The sequence below is a fragment of the Eupeodes corollae genome, chromosome 2 (genome assembly GCF_945859685.1).
Source record: "Eupeodes corollae chromosome 2, idEupCoro1.1, whole genome shotgun sequence".
NCBI lineage: Eukaryota > Metazoa > Arthropoda > Insecta > Diptera > Syrphidae > Eupeodes > Eupeodes corollae.
The window spans coordinates 32080306-32097857 of NC_079148.1; the positions used below are offsets into that span (position 1 = coordinate 32080306).

Here is a 17552-nt window from a genome sequence, read left to right on the forward strand (position 1 = left end):
GGATTATTTTGCAAGAGAAAACTTGTTTATGTTTTGCTATGTTTACACCAAAGGTTTACCTCAGTTTAGATTAAATAAATCTTCATGGTGTTTTCACCGCACAAGAAGATTTAAAAATGATTAAGTTTGACAGTACTTTTTAAAACGCAAATGTTGTTTCGATGTTTCTTATGAAGTGCACGTGAGATAGTTTGATTAGTGTTAAACAATGAAAAACTGAATAATTCAGCACCATATAAGAATATGCTACCAACTCCATGTGCAATTTTTTTTTTAATTTGATTAATCCAAAACTATATTTTTGTACACAAATATACAAATAAACAGACCATAACGCATTATCTGTAAAACTAACTCCCTAACACAGGTTTCTCTTCTCAAATTTTGACTCGATACCGATCCCCGACCGGAATCAAGGCGAATTAAGCTCATTTCAAATCGGATCGGGTATATAAAGAATTGAGGAGAGTTTCAAGCTCGCTTCAGCACCACACGTTAATGTAGCAGTCTACGATTAAACCCCCTCCTTAAAGCAATTGTTAAATGAACTTACTTTTTATAGAATCTCAATTTCCAGATGTTTTCTTAACATTTCTTTTAAAAAAGTGTCCATTTTATTAGTTTTAGAAGTTTTTTTGCTAATTTAATTTTAACATTTGAATTTCACAAACTTTTTTTCTATTTGTGTGTTTTTTATATTATTATTTTGACAGATCTTCTTTCAGTTGTACCAATTTTTAAATACAAAAATCTGGTTACCAAATAACGCACTTATTTCTGTCAGGAAAAAGTGTTTGTTGGATTTTAATCAGAAAACCAAGCATAGCTATAAGTGACGCCTTACGCTTAATTTTGTGCCATGTATTTGAACAATTGTTGAGTTTTTTAATTGTCATCTAGGTTTGTTGACTATTTTTACAGTTTAAAACCGATAATATCAAATAAAAGAAAATTAAAAACAAAAAACACCAAAAACATTGCATTTTCGCATTTGCATCGTGATATATAAACAGATTTTTCTCTTCGATGTCAAAAATAATTTCTTTTATTTATTTTATGATATTTTTATAACACTATATTTTATTTAAGATATTAAAATTGATTTCTATATTTGTCCATTGTATATGTATGAATATATTTATTAATAAAACAAATTATATTATATACAATGATTTGTATTCAAAATCTAACGACTTCCGGTTCATTCCACAGAATGTTTACAAAATGAACGCTCTCTTTCGATTTCAGAGTCATCTACCACAATTAGTTGTAAACTAGAATTATGACATTTCACCGGCTAAACAACAAAACAGATGTTTTATTTTTTGACATTTCTTTTTCTGTTGCACAAAACAGCAAAATAAAATACTTTTTGTTTATCAATTTTCTATGCGCGCAACGACAACAATAAATTATCTTTTTCTTTGATTGAATTTATCCCAAAAGTCTGAAATTAAACAGAAAATCATTGATTTATAAGAAATGTCTATTTCGCTGGATGTTAGTTTTCTATCCAGCGAAGGCTTCTCCATTAAACCACCTGCAACGATATTCGATGAGATCGAAGGTCTCTTTGCCGCAGACAAGGTAACTCAAATCTATCACAACTCGAAACACTACTTCATTAACACGACTTTCACTGTAGGATTTCTCTCCTAATGTGCCATTGTACAACGACGCTGCCTCCGCAGGTGAAAAATTAGACTCGCATTTTCTTAAACCCCAACGAGATACAGCTTCCTCATCGCTTCATGATGCCAAATCATGTGACATACCATCACTTGTGAGTTCGGATTTCCTTCTCAACGAAGAGGCTCACGAGGACCAACAATTGTTTATGGTGGAGCCGTATGGACTAAAACCCATAACGTCACCTTTTATGGTTCCAGGAATCTACAAGAGAATCCCTCACACCACAAGAATTGAGCCCGAACAACCAGCAGACAAGGTGACATCGAAAAATGTCTTCATATGTTCCACCGAGAAGACTGGAAAGATTTTAGCCGCAAGTGTATTCAAAGATGCTTACATTAATTTAGAAGAAGAGGCATTGGAACCGGAGCCTATATCCCCGGAAGTTAAGAAACCGGTAGCACCTCAGGTGCCAGATAGCTTGACGATGCTGGCTTACGACATCCTTAAACTATCAAACAGAGATAACATCGTTATTGATAGGTGAGTTCGACTTGATTAGAAGTGAAGTGAACACTCAAATTATTTGAATTATCCTCCCATCTTTCAGGGAGAGGAACGAGATCATCCGTCACGAAGGTGAACTCAATCGGAAGACCATCTATCGGTTCCTGACTCCCAAAACACTAGGTCTGTCATCAGAGATGCTGGCGTCTCTTTTACAGAACGAATCCCATCGAGAAATTATGCCACCAGTTAAATCCAAAAGAGGCAGACCCCGTAAAAACAAAGAGCCCGGAAAACCACCTCCTCCTACTTCAAGCCAATCCGTACCACAACCTCCTGAGAAATCCCAGCCAAAAGTAACTTCTCCAGTCAAAGTGCAAAGAACACGCTCAGGCAGGATAGTCAAGTCAGCATTAGAACCACCTCCAACTCGGCCACCCGAACCAGACCCAGAACCCGACAATGCAGAGCCTGAAAATGCCGCCTCATTCATGCGAAACTTCCTGCGAGATCTTAAAGACTCCGAATACGAAACAAAATCGAGTCCACCACCTCCAACCCTGCCGGAGTCACCCGTTCGGCCGAAAACTCGAAATTTATCAGCAGACTCCTACTGTCCTACGTGCAATAAAATATTTCTGGGCAAACGAATGCAACACCACTTCCAGGCCTTCCCCGACCATCGACCCAATACGGATCGTCAGAAAATTCTCGAGGAAATGTCGCTTTTCAAGTTTCTTGTGGGCAAAGTCCAGAATACATCACAGGACCAACGCGCTGATGTCTTTCTCAACGAAATCTCAGACCTCGTCGAACAACTTCAGGCTCGAAGTTCCAGAATGATCCGAAACACTTCCGGACTGCAATTTGTCAATTCAAAAACTTCCAAAGTTCTTGGCATCCCAGAAGGTCATTATTCGCTCGATGTGAATTCGATTGATGCTCCTCCCGATCCGATTGTTCATTTCGAGAATCTAGCTCCACCACCGGTGATAGTTCCTCGGCTGGATTATAATTTGAGTATGTCACTGGATGACACATCGACAGAAGCCAAAATGCATCTCTCCGGAGCGATTGCCTCCGAGGAGAGTCTTCTCCGGACTGTCGACGATCTCATGAAGGAAGGAATGAAAAAGTTAGATCATGATCTGCTGCATCCAGCTGAGCCGCAAGTGATTCATTACGATCATGGCAGTGATAATGCCGTCGAGGCTGTTTCGATGAAGGAAACCTCACAAGGAACACCCATACTGGATCTCTCATTGGATTTGTTTCAATTTAATAGCAATTAAAAATAGTTAAGGTGTAAAACATGTGAAGCCTAACCATAAGGTTTGTTTGGAACAAAGTAATAGGCTATTGGCTGTGTCCTCCACTTATGATGTGTTAAGTATATTAAGTTAATTAAACGGTACAAAATAGAGTGCTAAATCAAAGTAAAAGGGTGTTTTTTTAATGAGCTACTAAGTACCTAGGTACCTACTAAGGGATAAGACTGTTGCTGGTTGTTAAACTGAATTGGAATCTTTAAGACTTCTTCACACTTTTAACCTTTACAAGAAATAGCTAAGAGAAGTTCTTTGATTACAGACCTGGTCCTCTTTAGACTGACGTTACCTTAAGTAAGTATATCACCAATATTAATATTTGCTCCGGAGCTTATACTAAGTGTCTTATTTGGTGTTGTACAAAATCCCTTGAATTGTGTATACCTTAAATGAACTGATTACTTTAGAAGGCCCTAATTTCTTTCTAACGCATTGAGTCCATGTAATTAAACGCTAATTACTTTAAGGCACTTCATGAAATGAGGCTATTAACATTAAAATGTGTGCCATAGAAATGTTAACCCCTTTTAAGTTTAGTACAATGAAAAATCAACCAAGGAGAAGACGTGTTTCCAAAGCCCGGACATTGTGTTCGGCAAATGTTGAAGAATTCTGTAAAAATACAACGTTACATGGCTTGAAATATATTGTGGAAAAAGATTTAAATATTTTCGAAAGAATTTATTTTCTTGTATCAATTGTTTTTGTGATGATGGCAGCAGGATATTTTATATCAAATGTTTATTCGAAATGGCAGAATACGCCGGTTATTGTTGGTTTGAGTGCTAAGCCAAACTTTATTACCAAATCACCATTTCCGGCGGTGACAATTTGTAATTTAAATCAAGCTATGAAATCAAAAGCAATGAATTTTACCAAGTATGTATGGAGTAGTGATTTTATAACATTTAACCATTGAGAAGTAAAACTTGTGGTTTTTGTAATTCTTTGTTGTTTTACAGTGACAGCCTTGAGAATTCCATGTTGCAGATGCTTTGTAATCGTGAAGTTTCATTAAAATACTCAAATTCAGTTAAGGATTGGACAATACTTGAGGATTTTATTGAAGAAGTAAGTTTTTGTTTATACATATACAATAGATATTCAAATATAGGGTCATTCATTTCGTGGTTGTAAGTAAGTAGAGTGGGCATTTGACACCTGTCAAACTCACCTCTCATTGCCATTTAAAATAATGAATTGCTTAGCAATCGAATAATGGGTTAAAATTTTTAAAACTTAGAAGGATTTAAGATTTCTTTCAAAAATTGATTTTTCTCGTGGCGCATGGAAAGCGATTTGAATTGTTTTTTGTCATTGGATAAGTGCATCTTTGTGTACGTGTTAACGAGTGCAGAAGAGCTGTCAAATTTTCGTCTAAACATTTTAAACAAAAATAATTGTTAACAAAGTTAATTATTATTAAGGCATGTTTATTACTTACCTCTTTCCTCGAATATTTATCTAAAGTATTCTTTAAACCACTAACAAGTCTCGGATACGGCCGGATTCACTGTTGCAAGCCCACGCAAACGAAGTAAGGACAACGAACTTCGGATCTGTACGTAGAATGTTAGGTCCCTTAATTGACCACGTGCAGCCGAACAATTAGCGGAAGCCCTACGGGGGACTACTACCAAGAACAAAGACAGCGTCTATTAGGGTGTGGATTTGTTGTTGGAACTAGACTCAAGCAAAAAGTCTTGAGTTTCAACAGTGTGAGCGGACGCATCACGACAATCCGCATCAAGGCTAAATTCGCCAACATAAGCCTAATATGCGCGCATGCCCCAACAGATGAGAAAGATGAAGACACCAAAGACATATTCTTCGAGCTCTTGGACAAGATATATGAGCAATGCCCTGGCTATGACATTAAAATTGTCTTAGGAGATTTTAATGCCAAGCTAGGAAGAGAAAATAACTTTGGTGGCATAATCGGGACAGCGGATTCAGGCTGATCGATCTCTGATCAATCAACCGCGTCAACCAGATTGACCACATAGCGAACGACGCACGACACTTCTCCAGTATACAGGATATCCAAACATTCTGAGGGGCCAACATTGACTCGGACCACTACCTCGTTGTAGCCAAGGTACGGCTACGGATATCCCGATCCAAGCCAAAACAAGGAAGTACTGTGAGAAAATTTGACGTTAGACATCTACAATCGCAAGAGACTGCCATGTCCTTTACCGATCGAGTCTCTTATAACCTAGAGTCCTTTTGCTGCCTGCATTTAGCATTGAAAACCAGTGGCAACATTGTCTTGCAGCCATCAGAGATGCTGCCTCCGAAGTGCTAGGTTTCACACGGCCACCACAACGAAACCCATGGTTTGACGACGAATGTCGGCAAGCGCAGGCAGCGAAACAACAGGCATACAAAACGGCGCTACACAAAAGGACCAGAGCTGTTCGCGAGCTCTACGAGCAGAAGAGGAGAGATAAACACCGGCTCCTTAGAAGGAAAAAAAGAGAACATGAAAAGCGCGCGATCGAGGAGATAGAGGGATGTCACAACAGGAATGAGGTTCGTAAATTTTACCAAAAGGTAAAAAAAAACCTTCCAAGGGTACCAACCACAATTCGAAGTCTGTAAAGACGATCAGGGGAATATCGTAGTAGAACAGCAGTCGATGCTGAGAATATGGAAAGATCACTTCTCCAAATTGTATAACGGCGATGACGAACCGAATTCCGCTGTAATAGCCCGGGAGCCAGCGTCACTCATTTTTGAAAGATTTGATAATGGATGAATTTATTTTTTTGGGGCAGTTTTTACATTAGAAAAACATAAAATCGATGCCTGCAGGCGCACCCGTGGTGCATTAATTTACAGTTAATTTTCAAAGTTGTAAAAAAACCGAGGTCACATGTCTAACATGATAAGACTTGAAACCGGTCTAGAACGTTAGTTAGCACTGCCTTGAGAAAGAAAAACCATGCCTGCCACCTGGACAGTGGGGCGAAGTTATCCTGCCGCTGACCTAAAGTTGTAAAAAAAACCGTCAAATTGTTATATGTGATAAGGGCTGAAGTATGTTTAGATAGGTAGTTTGACATTTAAAATTGAGGAAAAACAATGCCTGCCGCTTGCGTCCCGGGGAGAAGTCGCCGGCAGGATCGAAAATAGTCGCACTGTCGCATACTGTATACAATCCAAAAATATTTTGTTTTTGGGTAGAAATCTGGGAGAGAAACAATGTTTTGATGAATTTTGTAGACCTTTTAATAAAGAACACTGAAAAAATAATGTCAGCTCTAAAAGTCTAATACCACTCCAAAAAAGGGGGCAAAGAGGGGAAAAACACCCTTTTTAATCTACTTTATCAAAACGTCTAAAAAAGTAAAAGTATATTAAAATATACCTATACTTTGCATTAATATATACCTCATAACAATTATACCAGAAAAAGGGTAAGGAGGAGGGGGGAATCACCTTTTGCTGTTACCTGGCATAAGATCTTTACAAAACAAATAAGTTTCAAAACATTTTTGTGTGTGCTTTTAGTTTTGGTTTTAATTTGTTTTCAAAACGTTATAAGATAATAATTTAGTCAAAAATGCTGGACAGCACATCTTCGCCACTTCTGAATGACTCCATTAAACATGAAATATCTTCTTCATCAGAATCTTCGCTAGTGCTGACTTGGTTGTGGGTAGTTTCTTCATCATATTCTTCGTTGTCAATTTGGATATTTGCGTCTGTTTGAAGGAACATAGATTAAAAACTGTATGAGTTGTCAAAGGAAGATGGAAAGTTGATGTATTTACCTGAATCATTAATGTTTGAATGATCCTTAATCAAAACTTCGCTGACCGAAGTTGGTAATTGGTCACCTTCAAACCACCTAAACTCCAATTTGTCCCTTATTTCTTGCCATCCACAGTTAGAAGGAGAGAGGACGGTGGGATTTTGGCGGTATGCATTACTCCATATACTTGAGATGTAAGCACATCTCAAAATTTGCTGGCGCAGCTCCGACTTGCAGGGTGGCAAAATTGAGCCATCAAAGTTTTTTGTTTTAATTTTGAACGTCTCTTCAATGTCGTTGCATTTAAAGGATTTGGCAAAAATTGAAAGCCGGGCTTCGTTGACGTCAGTAAACTTTTTAAGTCCGTATATGCAGCAAACAAATCTTTCTAGTATGTCAAATATCTGTGTTTCGATGTCTGGATAGTTCTTCAGTTTTGAGAATTCTTCGATGAAATCAGTTGAGTTTTGAAGAATTGTAAGCGGCTGCTTCTTGCCTTTTTTGAAAAATGCAGGGTTGAAGTCACATCCTGTGAAAGCATGGAATCCTGGAAGAGCTTGACATAAATCTGGTCCCAATGATTCGTAGAGCTTCGACACGTTGATGAACCTTTCTGCATTACCAACGCCAACTTTCAGCCAAAGTCTTACATTTTCTTTCAAGTGCTGCATGTTTCCAAGTGCAATGACGAGAATGTCCGTATCGGAACAGCGAATAAGAACATTCGAATCTGGCTCCACTTGACAGGCGTGGAAAATGACTTTAGTGTCGGCTTCTTCGTGTGCAGGACATGCTTTATTTTCGTCTTCTGTTCTAACAACAGCTCCATTAACTTCCAAAAATTTGTAACAATTTTTATAGTTAACATAAACTGTTTTATTTTTGAAGAATGTCACCATCTCTTGGTTTTTCCAGTCTTCGATCAAAAAAGACACCAAGCTCTCCTTAAAATTAATATTTCTCAGCTCGGATAGAAAGTCTGCAGGCCGGACTTGATCGGGACCCTTTATTTGATACCTTTGACTTCGGTTTGTACCTCGCAACGTGTGTTCATTGTCCTTGATTGAGGGTGAGAAATACTCGTCAAAGGTTACTATCACCGTTCCGGCTGTACATCTCGTAAAGGTTTGGAGGTCCCGGGATTTCCATCATTCTCATGATCACTTTCTTCTAAATCTTGTTCTTCAATATTTATCTCTTGAATGTTGTTGTCTTCAATGTTTTGGAAAATGATTCCAACGGTGTCGTGAAGAGTATCCTTTCCACTAGCTGTGTCAACAAATCGGTCAAAGTTATTGAATGCCAGGCCTGTGCATAAATTCGGTGATCTAATTATGTCTTCTGGGCAAATATCAGATTGATTGGAGCATGAAAAAGTTGCTTCAGTTTCTAATCCTTGTAGTGTTGAATAACTGCAACAATGACCATATCTGTTGATAATGTTGACAATTTTTTTGCTATTTGTCAAGCCTTTCAATGCTAATCCTAGTACTATATGTTTTGATGGCATAATTGTTCCATTGGAAACGGCTTGGATAGAGTCTTCTGAGAACGAGTTAGCAAGTCTTTGGCAATTTGGACTTTTTTTTCTACGATATTCACCTCCGCTTAGTAAAGTAGTGTAAAAGTCCATAAGAATGTCTGGAACTGTGCACTCCCCTTTTATTAAATCAGAAACGGTCAGTTTCTCCGGTAAAGCACATTTTTTAATTGCTCGAATAGACCTCCTCAAGATAAGTGCTGCCTTTTGTACGACGGATTTTTCCTCGAGAATTTGTATGTTGTTTTCTTCTAGTGCAACTCCTGCATATGGTTTCATTATTTTCTTATTTTTACGATGTATGATGGTTAGTTTTTTCGCATATTTCTTCATATTTCTAAATACCGAGTACTGATATAAAGTGGTGATGCCAATTCAACGCCTTCGTATTCTTGAGTTAAAAATTCACCATACATGGTTCGGATAAAGTCGAGAAAGTACATGTTGTTGTTCTGAATTATTGTTTCTTCCACAAACAAACAAACTTTTTCAAACGCTGAATTACTTTTGTCCCTTATCTTCTTCCAATCCGAGGCATCTTTCTGTTCATTTTGTATCGCTCTTACTCGGTTTTGTACTTGAACACAACAAATGGCATGGTAAAGTATGGGGTGTCCTTGTAGCAATCGATCGTCAATTTCCATCATCAGGTTCAAGTCGTTTAACTCCATTGCCTTAGCTTTTATTTTATCCATGGAATCTTCCTTAGAACAGGTATGCAAGATATTATTGCGACCCTTATGTCTTTTCCGTTCTAATTTGCAGAAAATACATTTTTTTAGCTCGGTTTCCTCTTCTTCAGCTGGATCTTCAGATACTTGCTCTTTTGGCTGAGCCAAATCATCACCAATAAGTTCTGATGCAGCGATTGAGGTGTCATAGATTGATGTTTCGGGTTCTCCTAAGTTTTGTTCGGATACTTCGTTTAATTCAATGTTCGCACTTTAAAATAAAGCGGATATTTGGAAAGATTAATGTAAGCGGAGGAGGAACAAAAAAAGTCAACTTGTCTTTAAGAGGCTCGTAATTACATACATATATTAAGGTCTTTTAAGTTTTAAATATTTTAAAAATTATGCTTACCGTGTAACTATAGCTGCTGAAGGTCCAGATAAATTAAGTTCACTTTCGGAGGCTACCGATTCTACATTTGATTGTTTATATTTTACTTTAAGCGCAGTAAAATTGTTCAAACATTTTGAATGATAACCTTCACTTTCACTTATTGGATTCAACTTCACTTTACATCCAACCAAATTATTGGCTTGACGAATTTTCAAAATTCCAAGACATTTATCTAAACGTTCTTGATTGAATAAAATTATTTTGTCTTTTTTTCCACCACAAAAAACACAAACTTTTTTAACATTAGCCATCGCACCAAATTTCTTAACACTTCTATTATTTAGTAAAAAAGGAATCGTACTATAAGATAATAGCTCCCTTCATCGGTCTTTATATATAATAGAATTGAAAAAAAGCAATTAAAAGATCATTTTTTAACCCTTTTTAGGTAAAATATAAAAAATTATTTTTCCTTATTAATTTTTCTTGGAAAAAGAGCATTTAACCCTTTTTAGGTAAAATATGCAAAATAATTTTTCTCCATTACTTTTTATGGGCACCAATAAGGAAATAAGGTATAAAAAAATTTACTATGAAAATCAGCCAATAAATGGTTTTTCCAATTATATTTTTTTTGCACAAGTATGAACTCAGGTATAAAAATAGGAAAAGGAAAGTATTCATTTGAAAATAAAAATGTTTCATTTAAAAATAAATATATTACTAGTGGCAATTCTTGTAAGGATTTCACAAATAAAAAATGTGAAATTAAGATTGCAATAATCTTATCAATGTGTGCCAGTTACGACTTTTGCAAAAAAATACACATTACGTTTCGTTATGAAACAAAAAAAAAAATTAAGGGTGTTTTAGACCCATAACCACCCCCCCGCACCACTCTCAAATTTGTATGGTTTGATTTATATTAGTGCCAGAAATAAAAGTAGTTATTTTAAAAGAATTTCGTTTTGAATATATGGGTATCAAGAAACATATAAAAATGTGTTTGTATCCCATTTGCCCTTCTTTGTGCCCCTTTTTCTTATATTATTGTTATAAGATATAAAATTATGCAAAAAATATGCATATTTCTTGTATACATTTAGTTTCATAGCTGTTTAGATAAAATTAAATAATTAATAGATTAAAAAGGGTGTTTTTCCCCTCTTTGCCCCCTTTTTTGGAGTGGTATTAGACTTTTAGAGCTGACATTATTTTTTCAGTGTTCTTTATTAAAAGGTCTACAAAATTCATCAAAACATTGTTTCTCTCCCAGATTTCTACCCAAAAACAAAATATTTTTGGATTGTATACAGTATGCGACAGTGCGACTATTTTCGATCCTGCCGGCGACTTCTCCCCGGGACGCAAGCGGCAGGCATTGTTTTTCCTCAATTTTAAATGTCAAACTACCTATCTAAACATACTTCAGCCCTTATCACATATAACAATTTGACGGTTTTTTTTACAACTTTAGGTCAGCGGCAGGATAACTTCGCCCCACTGTCCAGGTGGCAGGCATGGTTTTTCTTTCTCAAGGCAGTGCCAACTAACGTTCTAGACCGGTTTCAAGTCTTATCATGTTAGACATGTGACCTCGGTTTTTTTACAACTTTGAAAATTTTTTGCCACTTATTGCCCCACTGTTGAGGTGGCAGGCATCGATTTTGTTGATTACATTTGCCTAAACTACAGATAAAAAAATAATTTAAGCGTTATCATCATTAACATTGAATAATGACGCTGGCTCCCGGGCTATAAGGGAGATAGAACCACTCAACCTCGGCGACGCAGATCAACAATTCCGCCCACCCGACCTTGACGAAGTGAAGATAGCTATATCTACACTAAAGTCAAAGAAAGCTGCTGGAGCTGACGGCATCGCTACCGAACTATTCAAAGCAGCAGGCGATGACTTGGTACGGAGCATGCACCAACTCATCTGCAAAATATGGTCGGAAGAAAACATGCCTGATGTGTAAAATCTCAGCATAGTGTGCCCGATACATAAGAAAGGAGACCCTCTAAACTGCGCCAACTACACAGGCATCAGTCTCCTTAACATTGCTTATAAGATCCTCTCTGCCTTGTTAGGTGAACGTCTGAAGCCGTTCGTCAACAACTTGATAGGTCCTTATCAGTGTGGATTCAGACCAGGAAAGTCCACTATCGACCAAATATTCACAATACGTCAGATCTTGGAAAAAACCCAGGTGCTTCAAATCGATACCCACCATCTCTTTATCGATTTTAAAGCCGCGTATGACAGCATCTATAGGGAAGAGCTCTACCGAGCAATGTCTAGTTTTGGCATGCCTATCAAACTTATCCGTTTGTCCAGAATGACGATGGAGAATGCACGCTGCTCTATCAAGGTCGGAAAAGATCTTACCGATGCATTTGATGTCAAAAAAAGTTTTAGACAAGGCGATGCACTGTCATGCGACTTCTTCAACATCGTTCTGGAAAGAATTGTGCAAAACTCAAGCTTAAAAAAAAAACTAGAGGCACAATCTTCCAAAGGTCCATCCAATTACTCGGATACGCCGATGATATTGACATAATTTGAAGATCAAAGCGTGATGAAGAATAACTTAGAAGGCAATTGAGAAGTAAAGTCCTCTCTCGAGCATGTAAAATCACCATCTATAAGACACTCATTATCCCGGTTCTCATTTATGGCGCTGAGGCCTGGACCCTGTCAAAGAAAGATGAGAGCGTCTTAGGCTGCTTCGAGAGAAAAATTCTTCGGGTGATTTTTGGTCCCGTACGCATAGATGGAGAATGGAGGAGAAGATATAACGACGAACTGTACGGGCTGTACAGCGACACTGACCTAGTTAGCAGAATTAAAGTCCAACGGCTTAGATGGCTAGGTCATGTAGAGCGGATGGACATCAACGCTCCAGCCCGGATGGTCTTCGAATCCAATCCCGAGGGACGGCGCAATAGAGGAAGACCGCGACTCAGGTAGCGCACCCAGGCGGGAGAAGACCTCAACCAACTTGGCGTGCGAAACTGGAGACAGCTAGCTAGGGACCGAGCTGGCTGGAGACGCTTGTTGGTTGAGGCCCAGGTCTGCCCCGGACTGTAGCGCCACCTTAAGTAAGAGCAATTTGTTTTGCCGGTAATCAAAATTTATGGATTTTCCATTCGCACTAATAGAAGTGGCCTTCACCTCCTTTATGGCCGCCGGTTAAGTGTCATGACTTTTGGATGGTAAGTGGTTTTAACAAGACGTTGCAACAAACTACACTACACCGCAAATTATGGCTCCACGGTGTGAGAAGATTCCTGTTCGGATATTATCACATTTTGGCGACCAAGTGTCACATTAAATTTTATACACATTTAATCAAATAAGAGTATTTTTATGCTTTAACCATAAACATAAACATAATTTAAGTAGCAAAGTTTTGTAAACGTTTTTATGTCGCATTCAAATTAAATTAGTAACAAAATAGTGTCAAAAGTGTGTCTAATTTGAGTAAGTACTGTCAATTATAATTTAGATCAGTTGACACATTTTTCTCCATGGTCACATCTTCTACACTATAAGCTTTCATTCATGTCACGTTAGTTAAAGGATATATTTACTTAAATTAGAACTTTAATGCTGTTACAAATAATATAACATTTTCAACGACGAAAAATTGTCAGTCACATAATCTTGATTTAGATCCATTTCATTTTGTAAAAAAAAATTAAATGACAGAGTTGTCTATAGCTACACATTCTTCATTTGTTGTATACAAAAACATCTCTGAATCTACACACTTTCATTCTGTACAACAAATTATAAAATATAAGGTAGACTTTTTCTTACAAAGTCACAGTTTAACTTTTAAGACACAAAATTGTAACTTTATCTCTTTTGTTATAAAACTTTTTTTAAACAGAATATGAATGTCTTTTCTGTGACTTCAGGTTTCTCAACCTTGTAACAAAATGCTGCTGGCTTGTCGTTTCGGTGGTATCGACTACAAGTGTCAAGACATTTTTCAACCTATTCTAACTGATGAAGGATTATGTTGTTCATTTAATGTTGTACATGCCGCTTTTATGTTTATCCATCGAGATAGTTTAAGGTTAATATTTTGTACCTTTCGCTGAAAAGTACCAACTATATCAATAACTTCCATTTACGTATAGTCCTGAACAAATAAATGATTCTCCCTTCTCTGATGGATCTGTTCCGGTTGATTGGGACCCAGAAAGAGGCTATCCGAACTTAATGCCTCGAAGATTCTATCCACGAGTTGCTGCTGGAACGGGAGAGTCACTTGGATTTTCAGTTGTTCTTAATGTCGATTTGGAGGAATATTACTGTTCATCAGCTAGTGGACCTGGTTTTAAGGTGATTTGAAGCAAAACTTCTTTAAGTTCAAAATACATTAAAAGAACCAACATATGTATATACATTTTTATTTTAGATTTCCTTACACAGTCCAACAGAGACTCCTCAACTTCGTGAAACAGGCCTTCTGCTCCAACCTGGCTACGAAACTAAAGTACGCATCAATGCAGTAAAATCTGAAGCTGGCACAGGACTACGCTACATCCGTCGAAAACATCGCCAGTGTATTTTCAATGACGAATCCAAATTGATCTACTATCGATTCTATACGAAACGTAATTGTGAAATGGAATGTGATGCCAAGTTGATGTATAAAAATTGTAATTGCGTCACATTTTACATGCCAAAAGTATATCCTAATGTTAGCCGATGTGGAATTCGAGATAGACCGTGTGTTGAAGGCGTTATGCGTCGATCGCATGTTCGAGATGAACAGGAAATGGAATGTCATGATTTTTGTCTACCGAGTTGTTTTGATTTGACATTTTTGCCCGATTTCTTCTCAGCTCCAATATCACATAAGGGATTTTCAATTCAAAGTCAATTGATTCAAAATATGAGCAATCAATATGCATCGCAGAATATTGCAGTGGTAAATATGTACTTTAAGGAGAATACGTTTAGGAGCAGTTATAAGCAACAGTTCATAGGGATTACTGATTTTTTATGTAAGTTGAAATAGGAATACAAAATTGTCTTAATGTGTATTAGATGAAGCATTTGTTTCTGAAATTAATAATAGAAACTCATGTTCATATACATTGCCAGAATTTTTATGATTCACTTGGTCAAAAACGCCCCAAAAGTGGGCGTGTAACAATAAATATTTGCATTTGTTGCATACATTTTAGATTCCCTTTGATTCCTTTTAATTTGAGTCAAAAAACAACATAATATTATAAAAATGAGGGCGTGGCAGAACAATTTAATTATATTTAATTTTTATAGATAACACCTTTCGTTTGTGAAATTTATGACTTTTAAAATTCTGAGGGCATCAAAATCCTTTTCAAGAAATATTGTTTTCCACATTCCGTCAAAAAAGCGAATCTTAAAAATGTATGACCTTTTGAAGTATTGGAAACGAAGCAAAAGTAATGAAATCGTTTACAAAATTAAAACTTTGAAGCTTTTTACAAAGGTGATAAAACTGTCCACGAGATTTAACAGAAATGTATAATATTTTTGTTTCAAATTTTGCAATATTTTTCTATTAAAACTGAGGCCACAAAGACGAGTAACCCCCCATAACAGCGAGTGAACCAAATTTTACTAATTGTGAAATTACTCCTCGTTTTTATTGCCCTGAACAATGACTTCGAAAAGTATTCGTTAGATGAAAAAGGACAATATCGAGTTATAGCTACTTAGAAAGATTAACTCGCTTGTATGGTAAATAACTAGAATCTTTGTAGGCTACATGAGTTGGCTGTATGTTATTCCATTCGTCAAATAAATTACTTAATTTGTACATTCTACAAATAATGACTATGTTCAAAAGATAATTTGAAAACATGATTAAGTAAGTCACTCGCTTGTCCCAAGGAGTTTACTCGCTCGTCTGGTATTTTAATATTTTGTACTCGTCTTCACGCTGTTATACTCGCTCCTAGACTCATGGGCAAAATTGACTTTCGAAAATGTTACTATTTATACAAATTTGTGTGTTTGTTTTATTTTTAATTCGCTTGTGGACCTGGATTCAAGGTGTAAATAGAAGAATTTTGTTGTGTGACTACACCAACGATTGATCACCGTGAGAAACTAACATTTTTTTCTGTTTGCAGCCAGCTACGCAGCAAGTAGTTGGCCAACCATTATAAAGACTTGGTACTCATTACTAAATTCGTTTCTGAACTTGCTTCAAAAAAGCATAACGAGTAAGATAAGTTTGTAAGCGGTCGCAACACGATTATGTAAGCCATCAAGCCAAAAACAACGAACATTTCATACAAGCCAGAAATAAACAACTAGTTTTTAACAATTGAAACATTTTAAAACTGGCGGCAAACAGAAATGTTGTTTACCAAGCAATACATACTTCACTCGCTTTTATCGCCTTAAAGTTATAAACACAGTTAGTGTTTTGTAAGTGTTTTTTACTCGATTGTGTGTACTCAAAGTTAATATAACGAGCGAGAAAATCTTATCAAATTTACTTTTTAAACTACCTAATCGATTCGTTTTTGAGTCACTAGTGACGTGATGGCTGGTGCGTTGTACTGTCATGCCAGAGGCCTTGCTTTCAAACTCTGCCTGTGCCGTCTAAAGTTTTATCTTCACGGGTACTGTACTTTGCGAGGAATTCTTGTCATGAAAAGTGATTTCTCGAATTAGCCGTTCGGAATCGGCTTTTAACTGTACGTCCCCTCCATTTTTGAGAACATTACTCGCACATATGAATGGTTGAGAGTTGTAAGTCACTAGGCCCTAGTTCTGAAAGGACTGTTACACCACCTAATTTATTTTTGTATTCTTCTCATTTCGAAGTCAAGCTATAGGGCTACCGGAATTGATAAGAATATTAAAAACTTAAGTTAATTTAAATTTAAAGCAACATTCTTCCAATTTTACTTTAGCAAACACTGGTGGCTTAATGGGACTGTTCATGGGCTTTAGTTTTATTTCACTGGCAGAATTAGTTTATTTCGCCTTCATGCGACCTTTTCACCGTTTTTTTCAGCAACGTGTGAACAAAAGTCCAACTATAATAAGAATTGTAAGTCACGAAAATACTAGTAATATAAAAAATGTTTCATGTTTTCCTCTGATGTTCTGAAAATTATCGCATTTATTAACCCCTAATTTATAGGACGACCCTCAACCACGCCCAAAATCACAAACAAGACTTCAGCTACTAAAACCTCTCGATTACACCACCTTAAACAAACGAAACTACAATTATAGATCAAGATTAGTAAATCTATCATCGTCGTCATCATCATCGTCAGCACCGTTGCCGTCTGTGTCGTCGTTTATGTCGAATAAAGTAATTCCCACCAACAATTTGCATCAAAAACAACAACAGCAGCTACAAAATATTGGAACCAATGCACAATCCTTGATGAGGAAGGACTAAAAGGAAGTACCACCACCACTACCCATCTAACACCCACCTCGTCTATTTAGTCATATTAAAAGTACTTAACTTATACACAAATTTTATTGTTGTCACACACTTTGCTGAAGTACATATTTTTTGTGCAATAAAGTAATGAATTTGCTGCAACAAAATGCATGTTGTTTATGTTTATCATGTTTTTGAAGTGATTGCTTGTTGCTTTGTCAACAAAACAATCCTGATTTTTCGCTAAGATAGGTTTGCAGCAATAGCATAGTAAAGGTACACAGTTTTTGACACCC

The 17552-nt window shown here is 36.8% G+C and overlaps 2 protein-coding genes and 1 long non-coding RNA gene across 3 annotated transcripts; 2 read left to right on the forward strand and 1 right to left on the reverse strand.

The window, feature by feature from the left end:
* The first annotated feature begins 1348 nt into the window (after nucleotides 1-1348).
* On the forward strand, nucleotides 1349-3516 carry LOC129945776 (uncharacterized). Its single transcript, XM_056055696.1, has 3 exons — nucleotides 1349-1587; nucleotides 1646-2175; nucleotides 2243-3516. Exons 1-3 carry the CDS (start codon nucleotides 1483-1485, stop codon nucleotides 3429-3431), a joined length of 1824 nt encoding a protein of 607 aa, XP_055911671.1. The 5' UTR covers nucleotides 1349-1482; the 3' UTR covers nucleotides 3432-3516.
* Nucleotides 3517-4008: 492 nt separating this feature from the next.
* LOC129944826 (pickpocket protein 28-like) lies at nucleotides 4009-17360 on the forward strand. Its single transcript, XM_056054486.1, has 7 exons — nucleotides 4009-4346; nucleotides 4430-4538; nucleotides 13760-13920; nucleotides 13985-14189; nucleotides 14266-14857; nucleotides 16769-16908; nucleotides 17002-17360. Exons 1-7 carry the CDS (start codon nucleotides 4009-4011, stop codon nucleotides 17266-17268), a joined length of 1812 nt encoding a protein of 603 aa, XP_055910461.1. The 3' UTR covers nucleotides 17269-17360.
* On the reverse strand, nucleotides 6977-7630 carry LOC129948492 (uncharacterized). The gene is made up of 2 exons (XR_008781883.1): nucleotides 7247-7630; nucleotides 6977-7177 (listed from the first exon to the last, which is right to left on the reverse strand). It is a non-coding gene; the product is annotated as an uncharacterized LOC129948492 (long non-coding RNA).
* Nucleotides 17361-17552: the final 192 nt, after the last annotated feature.